At 33.0% G+C, this 13462-nt stretch overlaps 1 protein-coding gene across 1 annotated transcript; it reads right to left on the bottom strand.

The window, feature by feature from the left end:
• Positions 1 to 6293: 6293 nt before the first annotated feature.
• On the bottom strand, positions 6294 to 12531 carry LOC8285368 (serine--tRNA ligase). Its single transcript, XM_002514352.3, has 10 exons — positions 12309 to 12531; positions 11996 to 12226; positions 11826 to 11896; positions 11528 to 11689; positions 11335 to 11440; positions 10754 to 10947; positions 10530 to 10633; positions 10261 to 10444; positions 9793 to 9972; positions 6294 to 6746 (listed from the first exon to the last, which is right to left on the bottom strand). Exons 2-10 carry the CDS (start codon positions 12126 to 12128, stop codon positions 6537 to 6539), a joined length of 1344 nt encoding a protein of 447 aa, XP_002514398.2. The 5' UTR covers positions 12129 to 12226; positions 12309 to 12531; the 3' UTR covers positions 6294 to 6536.
• Between the last annotated feature and the right edge of the window lie 931 nt (positions 12532 to 13462).

Here is a 13462-nt window from a genome sequence, read left to right as displayed (position 1 = left end):
GTGATTATTGCATGCTTGATGTGTTGATTTTGTGTTGTGGGTTGATTGATTTGAATATTTTTGTATAAAATCTTATGGTATTGTGTTTGGTATAAAACCTAATTGAAATGGGTCAATTAATGTGTTCTAGCATGATTTCTTAATGATTTGAGAGCTTCAATGATGTTGATTTTGCATGATTTGAGGTTTGGCACGGGCAATGTTAGACCATAGAAGGGGGGTCTGAGCTTCTGCACAAGCTAGGCAGAATTGTCTTGTTTGGATGACTTGAACCGTGCAACCGTGAAGTCAATTTTATGGTCATTTTGAGCTTTTTTACTTCTTTATTCATTTTGGTCATGCAATAATGATGTTCTGGTGATTAAATTGTTGATTTTTGGTTGATAATTTGCCATGATTTCATGGGGTTAGAATTAAAGTTTCTCATGGTTATTTGGTTGACCAATAATGTGTATAATTGGTTAGGAATGTAATTTGATAAGGATGATTGGCACTTGTTTGTTATAAAATGCGATGAAAGTGGCATGTTGATGTGATGATGTGTGATGTGTGTTTATGGTCTTGCTTGTAGGGTTAAGAATAGAATTAAAAAGTCTAGTTCCCTTATAATAATATGGTTTGAATTAGATATTGAGAGTCAATGATCAAGGAGAGTTGACAATGCACACTTGAGCCGAGGCTCTTCGAGAATTGAAAGGTAGAATTGATTGTAAGTTTCGCACATCAACCAAGGTGAGTAATATTATATATATGCTTGTGTGTTAGTCTCTAACCTTTGCATTTTATGTCTATTGTGTGTGATGAAAATAAGCATGCTTTATAGTTGTGAGATAGGCAAAAAATGCATTGTGATATTATGTAATATGAACTTGCATGGCAGGGATGAGTTAAAACCACCTAGCTAATGGAGAAATCAACAGACCATGTGGAAGCTAGTGTGATTGAAGACTTAAGAATGTGTGAGGTATATTAATACAGATAATTGAGTTCATGATTGGAGGGTCAAACAACAAACCTTAAGAGGCAACACGCATCTCCATATGTGATGGGAGGTACCACAAGGTTTAGTACTGAGCCTCAAAAGGTGATAGGCACCTATTAGTGAACCACACAAAGTAACTAGAGGGTCGGGCACTGAGCCTTAAGGGTGACACATGCCTTTGGAAGTAAATCCTTAGTTAAATATTTAAAAAGTGGTAAGTGCAATATGTGTGTTCTTTCTATTTTCCCTGCCCTATGCACTTGAGCATCATGAGAACTGGTATGATTTTGTGTGTATGTGATATGTAAATGTATATATTACATGACTGTGTGATCCCCTAATACTAAGGTATATATGTTATATTATTCACTGAGTGAGGTCTAACTCTTCTAAATTCTTTTCTAAGTTAGCTTGTGACTTATGAGACGTGGTGCTAGACTTCTTCTTCGTGGCACTTCGCGATTGGTTTGGGTATAAATTTGGTCATTATATTCTTAGTTTTTGCAATACAAATTTGATATAATTTGAACCTTAGATGTAAAATATTATGTTTTGAATAATTTAATAAATGAAATATAATTTATATATTAAGGAACTATGGATTTGCTAATTGGTTCTAACTGGGGTTATATATTTGAATAATCATCATTGTGTTTTCTCGTGAGTCTTCTAGGTATGGATTGAGGTTAATTTTATGAATGGTTAATAGATAGTGGATGGATATAATGAGTTCGATAATAAGTATTTTAGTATTAATAGATTAATTGGGTTTTTTTACCTCTTAAATCGTAAGGGTTTGGTTGAGTTGTGATTAGTGTCAGCACCCATTTTTTGGATCTAGATATCGAATGAATTACAGAAAATCTGATGATGAAAGCTACTACTTTTCTCGAGTCTCGAGGATTGAAAAGAGGCGGATTTGAGAGAATGGTGGAATTAACTAGACTTTAAAATTACTTTTTTAGAATCAATTTAGACTCAATTGACAGAAAAAATAAAGTTTAAAGAGTAAAACGGCAGCTTTCACAAGTGTGGGGAGTAAATTGTCAAAATCTTAAAACTTTTGCTACTTAATGCCAATCGGCTCTGTGCATAGTTGAATTGCTTATACACTAAATAGGTCGATTGGCTACTTTCGAATTTTTTACGCCGTTTTTATGTGTATTTTCAACCTAAAACACCAAAAATTGGTAAAAATAAGTTTCTAGAATGTATTTATGAAAATTATTATAATTTTTTTAAATATTGGTTGATGATAATTGTTTAAAATTAAAAATAAATCCGTAATTATTTGATATTAATCTAATAAAATAGAGGGATACTCACAATCTATTTTTTAATAATTTAAAATTATCAGCATCTCTTAGGGTTTCTTAACCTTACTTCTATAAATAAGATAGTATTCCTTCGGTCTAGGGTTAGCTACATTCAGGAGGCAGCAGAGCTAAGCATAAAAAAATTACATCGATATACAAAGAGGAAACCTTTAGTAAAGCACTAAGAAAGAACTCCCAAAATTAGAATGACATAAACTTTTCTGAAAACACAATAATAGTATAACTAAATTCTCATCCCTTTTTTAATTCAACAGCTTCCTCGTCTCTTGAGACTCATACAGCGACAACTAACAGTGACAACCTAAGAATTTCCCTACATAATATCATCAACATCTCCTCTTATTGCTTCAATTTTTTTATTTTTGATTTATGAAAACATATTAGGAATGTTTCTTTAATGGTTATTCTACATAATTTCTATTATTAGATTGGAATTTCTTCATGTTTGGTATGCTGATTTTATTGGATTTTGAATTTGATAATAAGAACACCTAGGGTTTTGAATCTGATTTAATGAGGGTTTCGGATTTGATTGGTTAATAATAGATATAATTAGGTTATATTTTCATTTTTTTGCTAATCATACGTGCTCTAACTAATTTCTCTTTCTTTTGTGCATATAAAATCGGTCTGAAGCGCAAAAATTAAGGTAAGACTGCAGAAAGCCACTCTAAGCCTCTAGAGCCGATTGGCTCAATGCAGAGTTGATTTGGTTGTGCATTAAGTCGATTAGCTCTTCACCTTGAGCTGGTCAGCTTTATATATAATTATGCTGATTTTCGATTTTCTTGATGTATTTTGGCAATTTCTTGGACTGTAATTAGGGTTTTCTTTACGTTCTTTTTAGTTGTAGGTGAATTATAATAGCTAGATTTATTCTTTGTTTTTTAGTTTTTGCTTTTATTTATGATGGATGCCCAAATATATGTTGTATGATTGCCTAATTAAAAATGATTAGATAGACTAGTCCTTAAAATTGGACCTGACATGAGAACTGTAGTCTATTAACTTAATCAAAATGGTAATTGAGCTTTAACTTAAAATCCATATAGACTTAATGGGCTTTTTCATACTTAGTTAGGTTAAAATTAGACCATATTAGATTTAGGATCAACGAATTGGGCCTCTTCATAAAAAGTAATCAATTAGGCTTAAAGGCTGAAAATAAAAGTATAATCCGTAATTAGGCTAGACTAAGTAAGGGCCTTGTAGTAAGTAATTAGTAAGTCAGGCTAATAACTTTGATGTACGGGTTGGGCTTTAACAAAAATGGGCTAGATTTAGGTGGACCTCACATGCTGTAGTGCTTGATGTGTGATATATAATTATTGTATTTGTTGGAAATAGCCCGTTAAATAATAAAATTAAAGATAAATATATACAAATAAAGAAGTTGACTTACGGATCCATCTTTGGATTGTGACATAAGCTTCCTTATGGAATCGAGAAATGTCATTCAATAGTAAAAGTGTCCCGGTTACCTAGGAGGCGATTCTCATCTTTGCGCTAGGCTCTGTGACTAGTTAACGTGATCTCTATTAGGTTGAAAAGTCTTGCAGTTTTGTAGTTGCTGAAAATACTTGGGTGCGCACTCGAAACTGCCGCCCATAATTAATGGTGTGAGAATTTGATTTAGAATGTATAATTTTAAGCTTGCTACGAGCACTAGTAGCCACATGCATCTTTTAGTCCTAGTGCCGGTCTGGTCCCAGATTTGGATCGTGACAGATTTACCGGCTGAACTGAATTATTTATGTTTAGTTCGGTTACACTTTATATTTTAATTTGGTTCGATTTATAAAATCAAAAATTTCAGCTTTTGGTTAAAACCGAACCGGTTCCAACTGTTGCTCACCCCTAGTGATTACCGCGAAATTATTAGACGTTTTGCTGAAGCTGTTATAGTCGATGAAATGTCTCTTTTTTTTTTTTTTTGAATCCTTCAATTAACCACTTTAAATTTAAAATTCATATTTGATAGACCATTCGAAAAGGCAAAAAAGATAAATCAGACAAAGATTATATATATATATATATATATATACATGTGCAATGCATATAAATCGCTTGACTCGTTGTTGTTCACATAATAAAAAATAAAATAATTAGTAAATTTAAAAAAAAAAAACTTTACTGTTACAAATTAATATAAAATAAATTAACACATTTACAATTCGAATATGATTATACTTAACTGTAATTCTAATCCATCCAATTACGTATTTAATATTTTAATAAAATTAATTTAATTTATGTTGAATTATAAATTAATGCTTGCTAATTTATTTTTTAAATCTTTAATGATGATCTTAAATGATTAACGTAAATACAAAAACTAAGGTGCTAATTAATTTCTTATAAGAATAATTTTAAATTAAATTGTGATTGAACCAAGCATGTACTATAAAATATATATATATATATATATATAATACTAATAAATTAATATTTGTTTTTAAAATTTGATTTTTAAAAATAGACTTAGTTATACTTATAATTAAAAATTTTAATAGAATGAAACTTTTGACTAAGTTTTAATAATTTATTATTAAATTAAATTAATAAATAACTAAATTAACCCAATTAACAAACTTCATATATTTAATTTATATTTTGTTGGTGTAATGTTTTAAACATAGGTTTCTGATATAGTCAATCAGTGTTCCTTTGGTATATTATTCTGTTAAGTGTTTTTTTTTCATGTATCACAGAAATTAATTTTTCAGTTTGGAATTATCTCAATTCAATTCGTGTACTTTATTGACACATCCATTATATTACAAGTCATTAAAACTGTTGCAAATATTTTCTTTTAGGAATATTTACCTGTTTTCTTTTCCTTTTTATAATAATTAATATATTTTTTTTACAATCTTTTAGTGTCTTATTTCTTTTATTTATTGTTATTTTTTGTGTCTTATATTTTGTTACTAATTTTTACTGCTCCTGAGTGTCACTAATTTCATTATGCTTCTTATGTCATGATTTTCAGCCACCCAAATCTCAAAGGACCTTTCTTTATAAGGAGAATAAAAGAGAGGTGGTTTTATAAGCAAGACTTCAAATTTCTTAGGAACTTCAAATTTGGCTCTCTGTAATGTTAATTTTCTGGCTCACTTGCAATTATGTCAAGGCCAAGGGAGTCCAAATTTTAGATTTAAAGATAAACTGATAAGGAAAGTTAAATTAGTAGGAAACCTGTGTCAAATCTCATTTTGTTTCCCTATGGAAAGCCAATATAACCAAAGACTGAACTATAAAATATATGTAACCTATTTTCTTTATTTTTTTTTTTCTCATGTTAAATTCTAGTTAGATTACATATTCATCATTTTCTTAATCTAATGAAATGATATATGAATCTTAATTATTTTAATTTAACATTTAGATTAATAAATGACTCCATACTATACATATATAAAATATAAACAGATTTTAGCAGATCTACTGGTTTGAACTAATTCAATGGGTAGTATGAATCTGATTTTGCACAAGTAATTAAAATCAAACTCGTGATCGGATTTTGTTCATAAATGGAATTTAGAGGGATTCAGGTATTTATATCTTAAATGGATTTGAGTTACTCTCCATTGTCATTCCTACATGAGATGGATATCCATCTCCATCTCATAAGAATACGTAGACATTGACATCCATTATGATATGGATGTTGGGCATTGGAGATTAGCTCACCCAGCAAGTAGCCTAAAAGGAATTTCCAGTCTCTAAAGCTCAGTTAAGGACTTACTAAGACATCTTTATGCTGGAAACAACACTTCACTGGGAGTCTCCACTCGGCAAACAGCAGCCTTTCCTGGGTCTGGTGCTTGGATGCCAACAAATTTTAGTTGGATAACGCTAAAAGCTTGAACAGAGTCTGCAATCATTAGAAAAAGAAATTAAGAGGAAAAGCAAACAATCAGCAGTTAAAGAGAGTTTCTACGACCGTGCGTAAAGCATTAGTCTGACAAAAATGACACAAAAATATCCCCCTTGAGATTCGATTTTGTTAATGTGTATATAAAGTCAAGAAAAAATGAGATAACAAACATCAAACTGAATCTTGACCAAACGTTTGTTAATGTATATATAGTCAAGAAGAAATGAGATAACAAACATCAAGCTGAATCTTGACCAAACATTTGATTCGATACGATAACAAGCTTGCTTAGACTTCAATCTGGATCCTAAAGTTCTAGGCTGCAGAACTCAAATGGTTAGGCCTTAGATTTCTTCCCCTTTCCTTCTGTAGGTGGGTTGTTCTGGAAAGGGAGAAAAGATTTTCCACCCATATATCCTCTCAAAGGTTCTGGGATCTCTACACCATTTTCCTTCTGGTAGTTCTCAAGGATGCAGCAAAGGGTCCTCTCAGTTGCAGTCAGGGTAGAGTTCAACAAGTGAACATATTGCTTCGCCTGCTCATTGTTCTGCAACCAATCACAAAACAGCCAACAGAATATTAGAAACTTAACAATGATGTAATTATTAACGAAACCATTTTTAGAAAAGGGGCACAGTTCCTACTGCATGCAATACAGTTTTGAGAACTGCAGAGTTCAATTTACATCAGACCCTTCATGACCATCAACAGGCATGAGACTTGCACAGTTTTTCCTTTGTTTGAAGTAATGTTATATCTTCTCACCATTCCACCTCTCTTTTCTTCTCTAATCTAATGCATTTATTTTATCCAATTCCGCATTACTCTTTAAATTTTTTATTTAAATCAATGTTTATTCTAGGCTTTGTACCTCCTCATATCCTGTTATTCTTACCCTTATACTTTCAGTTCACCCCATCAAATGGGTCCTAAATTAGCATAACAGAATGTAAATAAATATAATTCTTATTACTTATCTGATATTCATCCATTAAATTTCATTAATTTTGAAGGTCTCCCATACAAGCTATTTCCCTAAAATTTCATCCTCCATCCTCAACTCTGTAATAATGGCACATAATCGTCCCTTAACTTCCAAGTTGTAACATAAAAATCAGTAAACTTGTATTGAATAACAATGGAATACCTTTTTCTTTTCATTTCACGGTCCTTTTCTAAAGTGTTGACCTAGAAGCCACAATAGTGACTACCATGTTCCCAACTACATGTGAATTCTCTCTCTGGCACAGAAATTTTGATTCTCCTGACATTTGTCACTCCTTTATCTCCAAAGACAATCAACTAAGATCAGATTTTATCTCCACTCAACATCCATTTCCTATTTAACCTCTTTCTTTAATTTCTCCAATCTTGGTTTGTCTCTTTTCGGCCTCATCTTACTTGCACTCAGACTAAAGTCATTGAAGCTCCCTCCATCAGAGAAACAAGTGAAAATCCAATAGTAAAAGAGAAAACAGAAGCAGGAAACACAATAATTGAAGAAAACCAGAAACCCTCGAAATAGGAAAAGCCCAACAAAAATATAAATACATGTTTTTGTCATCAATTACTCCATGTAAAATTGGCTCGCCTGAGTTGACCAGATCACCACCTACCATCTGATTGACTAATTATTCTGATAGATACTTTGATGAGAGAGAGGCTAGTGAATCTGAGAATGTTGATAGATTTTTAGCGTAAAAATGTTGAAGAATGTTTTGTTTCCTTGTGAAAGTGATGGAAGAAGAGAATTGGGATTTTGTGCTGCTAACTGGCTTTTATTAGGGCTCTCATTAATGAATTTCTCGAAGATTGAATTGTGGTTCCTCTCTCTGTTACATTGTTAACAAGATACATATTCTTTCATCAAATGAACAATGAGGTTAATCTTACTGCTCTGGATCTCTCTCGCCTGACAAATTATTTGTGCATTTTTGTCCAAATGTAGTGCACAATATTGCATGAAGTATTATTTTGAGCTTAGAGTTGAGAGAACATAGAGGAGCAGAAATTTAAGTGGTAGAGAGAGACAGTGTCCAGGTTAAGAAGAGAACTGCACGAGGAACTGATAATATATGCCAACCTGGGTTCCAAGTTAGCCCCTAGCCTGAGAAATAGCAGAAGATTGGAAAAGGTTCTCTATTGTTACACTAATAGAAGTTTATTGATATTGTTGATACAAATTGTAATGTAGTGATAATTATCTGCATCAAAGCAAAGTTGAGGGATAATGAACGAAATTTATCCTAACAACTTCAGCGTAGCTGAAACATGAACAAAACTTTATTATTCTTGATATAATAGAATGTCCAATTTTTCCCACATGAAGTACCAAACTATTACAGCAACTTCAGCCTAGGTAAAACATGAACAAAACCTCCTAAATTAATATTGAACACTGAGCAGTCCATAGAAAATGACTAATCATGATAATATAAAGCAACAAGATAAACATTGCATCACCAAATATATATAATATATGTTTTTATGAGGTTCCTGCAATGTAAGGAAATACAATGCTTCATTGCAATTTTTAGTTTTATTACCATAAGAATTATCAAGTAAAATTTTGGGCTCCACTCCTAGAAAATCTGTGCTGCAATTGTATGCAATTGCAGCCTTTGCAGTAGCAAAGAAATGGGTAAGATCCCTGAAATCTCAGTTAATACTGTTCTTGTTATCTTTGAGTTGATGACCTGCAGAAGGAAATCACTTTTCTAATCTACTGCTGTCCAGGATTTGAAGTCTTACCTGGCAGCATGTAATGTGTTGGCAATGGAGCTTAACTCCATGCTCGGACAGCTATGCGTCTCACTCAACTTGTATTTAGTTTATTTCTAAATTTCCTCTTTTGTACTTGTCATGACCCAAGAAAGTAGTTGTAACCAATTGTGTAGAAATATCAATATGAGTTGCAAAGATCATCATCAAATGCATAACAATTAAAATTGAAATTTATCTCTCAAGACTCTTCTCTCACTTCTTTCTCTTCTCATCTCAACTCTTCTCTTTCCCTCTCATTGTCTTTATTTTCTTTCTTTCTCTTCTATTTTTCTCTATCCAAACATTAGTTATGATCCATGAAGTTGGGCCATACAGTACATAAGATTTGGTCCATTTCTATTGAAAAGGGTGTGCAGTATTTTGTGTGTATCTGCTTTATATTTTTTTCCTCTTATTTTCTATGCACCTACTCTTCCTACTCTATTAGCGCTAAATAACTTGCTGCCTTGTTTAAACTCTTAACAAGGTGCAACCAAACAATTGTAAATATCACATTTTCAAAGATAGTGAAACATAGTAATGGTTTTAGCAAAAAGGGAAGCCAAGACAAGACATGACCACCATAGTTGGCCAATTAGGTTTGCCCTTACTTTATGACAGCAATGGCAATGGAGTGAAAGAGCTCTTTATAGTAAGGGCTATTTAGTTGGTGGTGAGGTGAACTTCACATCCAAGTTCATAGTACCATAGTTGTGTTGGCATCAGAGCGGAATTAAGGTTTCACTACCAGAGATGTATGATAAGCCAGAAATATATGATACACATGGCAGTCATATTCTAAATGAACAAAATTAGTTTGTAAGACCTACCTTTTTCTGCCCATATCGTATTTCTAACTTTCTTGATTGGTAGTCTGTGCAATTCGAACAGGAGACCAACTCTCTGTATGTATTTGAAGCAGGAAACCATGCTTCCAAATCATACTTCTTTGCAGCTGCATCATTCAGAGCACCAGAAACAATAGCCACAACTTGATAGGGGATGTTCAGCTGGTTGAGGAGAAAACTGTCAGACCACTTTATTTTAAATTTGTCATTGAAATGAGGTTATTAGCATGTCAACCAGGAGGCCTTGCCTTGTTATAGGATCCAGTGTTGTTTTTTAGAAACTATTTTTTGCAGAGATTTGTGTATATCAATTTCTAATCTTATGGTAGGTTGTCCTTAAAGTGGCAGCCATGTCAAATTGGAAACTAATGATGCTTTTCCCAAAAACCAAGAATTAAGAAAACAATAGACATCAGAACATTCTAATTTTCCAAGAAAATCCTATCATACCATCTTGTAGAAATCCTCAGAATTCTTTATCATTTCCTCGTGCATGTCCCAAGAGTCATTGCCATTTGGGCTAGTAATGCAGAATTGCTCCACTTTCTCAAACTGATGAACTCGGAAAATTCCCAGTGTGTCACGACCATGTGAACCAGCTTCTTTACGGAAACAAGATGAGTATCCAGCATATCTAGCAAAAAAATGAAATTAATGAGACCAACAGAATCAATCATTGTTTTCTGCCACAGAGACCAACAATCACTAATAAGTACAACCTGATTGGTAGCTGCGAGGGATGGATCCAATCATCTAAATGATAAGCACAGAGTGGTTGTTCAGCTGTAGCAATTAGATATTTGTCCTCTCCTTCACCAGTCACCTATCAAATATCAAGTCACTGAACTTAACATCTTGGAGTGATTGCAGTACCAAAAGAATAGACAAGTACATAAAAAGTTGTCTCAGGGACATAACTATTGCAAGGCAAAGCTTTTTTCACCTTGTAAAGTTCTTCATCAAATTGTGCTAACTGAGCACATTTTGCCATAATGTCTTTTCTCATGAAAAAGGGAGTTTGCAAGGCTGTATAACCTCTCTTCTCCAAGAAATCTAGCGCAACATTGATCAATGCTTGATTAAGTCGTACACCATCACCTTTCAAATAGAAGCCTCTGCCCCCAGCTACATTGGCACCTATTCATTCAAGCACATCAGCATCAGAATTAAATATTACAGAACCGACAAAAGAGAAAGAAAAACTCCAATAATACAAGCCACAGGTATTAATTTCAGAAATTTACTTTGAGATGGTTTGTTCATCAGGGTTATGGCTAAAAAGAATTATCAGCAGAAATTAAACAACAGATCCAATATCTATTTAAAAAATAATAGAAAAGTTGCATGCAATACTTGAGTCATCACTATCCAATAAAAACAAAAATGGCAGTAAAAAGAAATGCAAAACCATGATCCTTTTAGTCAATGCAAATGAATCATTGTAGTATAAATATGGAACACAAGAACTTAATAGATCTAAAAGCAATCAGAGAACTAATAGAAAACCCAATTCATTTGGTATACCTTTTTTAGTATCTGCAATTCCTAGAAGCTCAACAAGGTCCACATGGTTTTTCAATTTAGGCTCCAACCTTTTCTCACCCCAAACACTAATTACAGCATTATTGGCCTGTAGAATAATTTGAAAAAAAATGTAATTCCAATAACTCCAGCATGGGAAGTAAACATGAATAAACAAAAAACAATTAGCAGAGACCTCATCATTACTAACAGGCACTGAATCGTGCACAAGGTTCCCAACTTCTTCCAATTTCTTATTCAAAGCTAATGCAGCCTCCTGCACTTGTGCTTCTTTTTCTGCAGTCAATCGCTTGTTCTCATTTGTATCTTTTATCATTTCAGTTGCATCCTCACCTGCCTTTTCTTTTTCCAAATTTTTACCATCATTAACCTCCAAAATTAAGATTCAGAAAAACAAAAGAAAAGGAAACAGCAACAAAAAACCAATTAAATTAAATCAAATCAAATTGTACTAAAATAAAACAAATGCTTACAATTTTGAGCTTAGCGACCAGCTTGTTTATCTTATTAAAATCCTTGCGGAGGTTATCAAGCTCATATTGACCTAATACACATAGAAAAAGTAAATAAATTAAGTAAATTAAAGTAAAAATGACAAAAATAAGAGAGTAATAATGAGTATTATCGTTATTATTATAATTACGCTGCCTCCACTCCTTGTCCAGTAGAATGATCTCGCCGACGACGTTAACATTGGCAAAACGGCGACGTTGAGATTCACGGATGAGCTGGGGGTTATGGCCCTTGTCTTCTCTGAATAGATTAATGTCCAACATTCTTCTTCTTCTTCTTTTTCTACTGCTTGTAAGAAACTTTAATCCTCAGTGCCACCAGGCTCTATACTGCTATCCCTTGCACTCTATCAATCAAGTTTCTATTCAAAAAAAAAAAAAAAAATCAATCAAGAAAGACGGATTAATTGAAAATTTAAAAAAAAAAAATGTAAGGGTTAGTACTCAATCTTGGCACTGGTTATATGAGTTTCACAATCATCAGATTTGCTGCTGCTGCTGCTGAGTGGAAGTTGGAATCTGTGCTGCTGCTGGGTGGAAGTGGAATCTGTGCTCTTCTTCTGTTTCCTCAGTAAGTAAATAGAGGGAGAGGTAGGGTTTTATTTTATTGAAACGGCTACCAAACTAGTAAAGTACGGATAAAATGTCCCGTTCATAGCAAACCTTTGTCAATTGATTCTATTTGGTATTAAATTTTTAATTTGTTTCATTTTCGTATCTATCCTATTATTTTTGTTATTTCCGCCAGTACCAATGAGTATTCCGTCAGTTAATTGATAATATGACTTTTAGATTTATAAAATACCACAGACCACTTGATACATATTTTGCTGACTCATTTATTTTACTATAGTCAGCAAATCATTTGTGTCTCACTCCCAAATAAACAACTCTAAATTAGAAAAAAAATTTAATTTCAAACCCTAGTTTTTATAATTTGGCTTGATTCATTCTCTGTTCCCCTTTCTCTCATAATCGATTCTAAAGCTTCCTTGTTCTTTACCTTGTCGAAAAAACAGAGCAAAAAATAGCTAAGAGTGTGCTTAACCCGGAGAAATATACTTTTGGAGTTGAGGATTCTAATTGTGCATATGGAAGGCCTGCAAAATTGTTCGTGTCTCGAATTGAAAGGAAATCTGGTCGCAAGTTTTGGGGATGCTCATTTGTAGTAAGTATAAGAGTGCTTTCCTCAGTTTACATTGATATGGTTTTTGTTGTAATGAAGGTTTGTTCTTATACAGGTTCTTCAGTTGTGATTTTTTTAAGAGACACTACGTATGGGTTAATGATAGGACACTGGTGATGTTGCAAGAGTTAAGTTAAGTTAAGAATGGACACTGGTGAATCTAACATTATAAGTGAGCTGCTGAATAAGCACAAGAATGGAGTTAGTTTGCTAAATTCAAAGCTAAAGAAAATGAAAGAAGAAAAAGGGAGCATGAAGCGTAGTCGGGACCTGTATAAGCTTGGTTTTTATGTTGTGATTGGGATTCTGATTTACAAGATGTACTTTTGTTAGCTTAATTTGAAGATATACTTTGGATAGGTGGTGCGATGTATTTTGGAAACAGAGGTAGTTAGGTGGTGGTGGGGTGTAT

The sequence above is a fragment of the Ricinus communis genome, chromosome 4, assembly GCF_019578655.1.
Source record: "Ricinus communis isolate WT05 ecotype wild-type chromosome 4, ASM1957865v1, whole genome shotgun sequence".
Taxonomy (NCBI): domain Eukaryota; kingdom Viridiplantae; phylum Streptophyta; class Magnoliopsida; order Malpighiales; family Euphorbiaceae; genus Ricinus; species Ricinus communis.
This window is presented reverse-complemented; position numbering and strand designations above follow the sequence as displayed.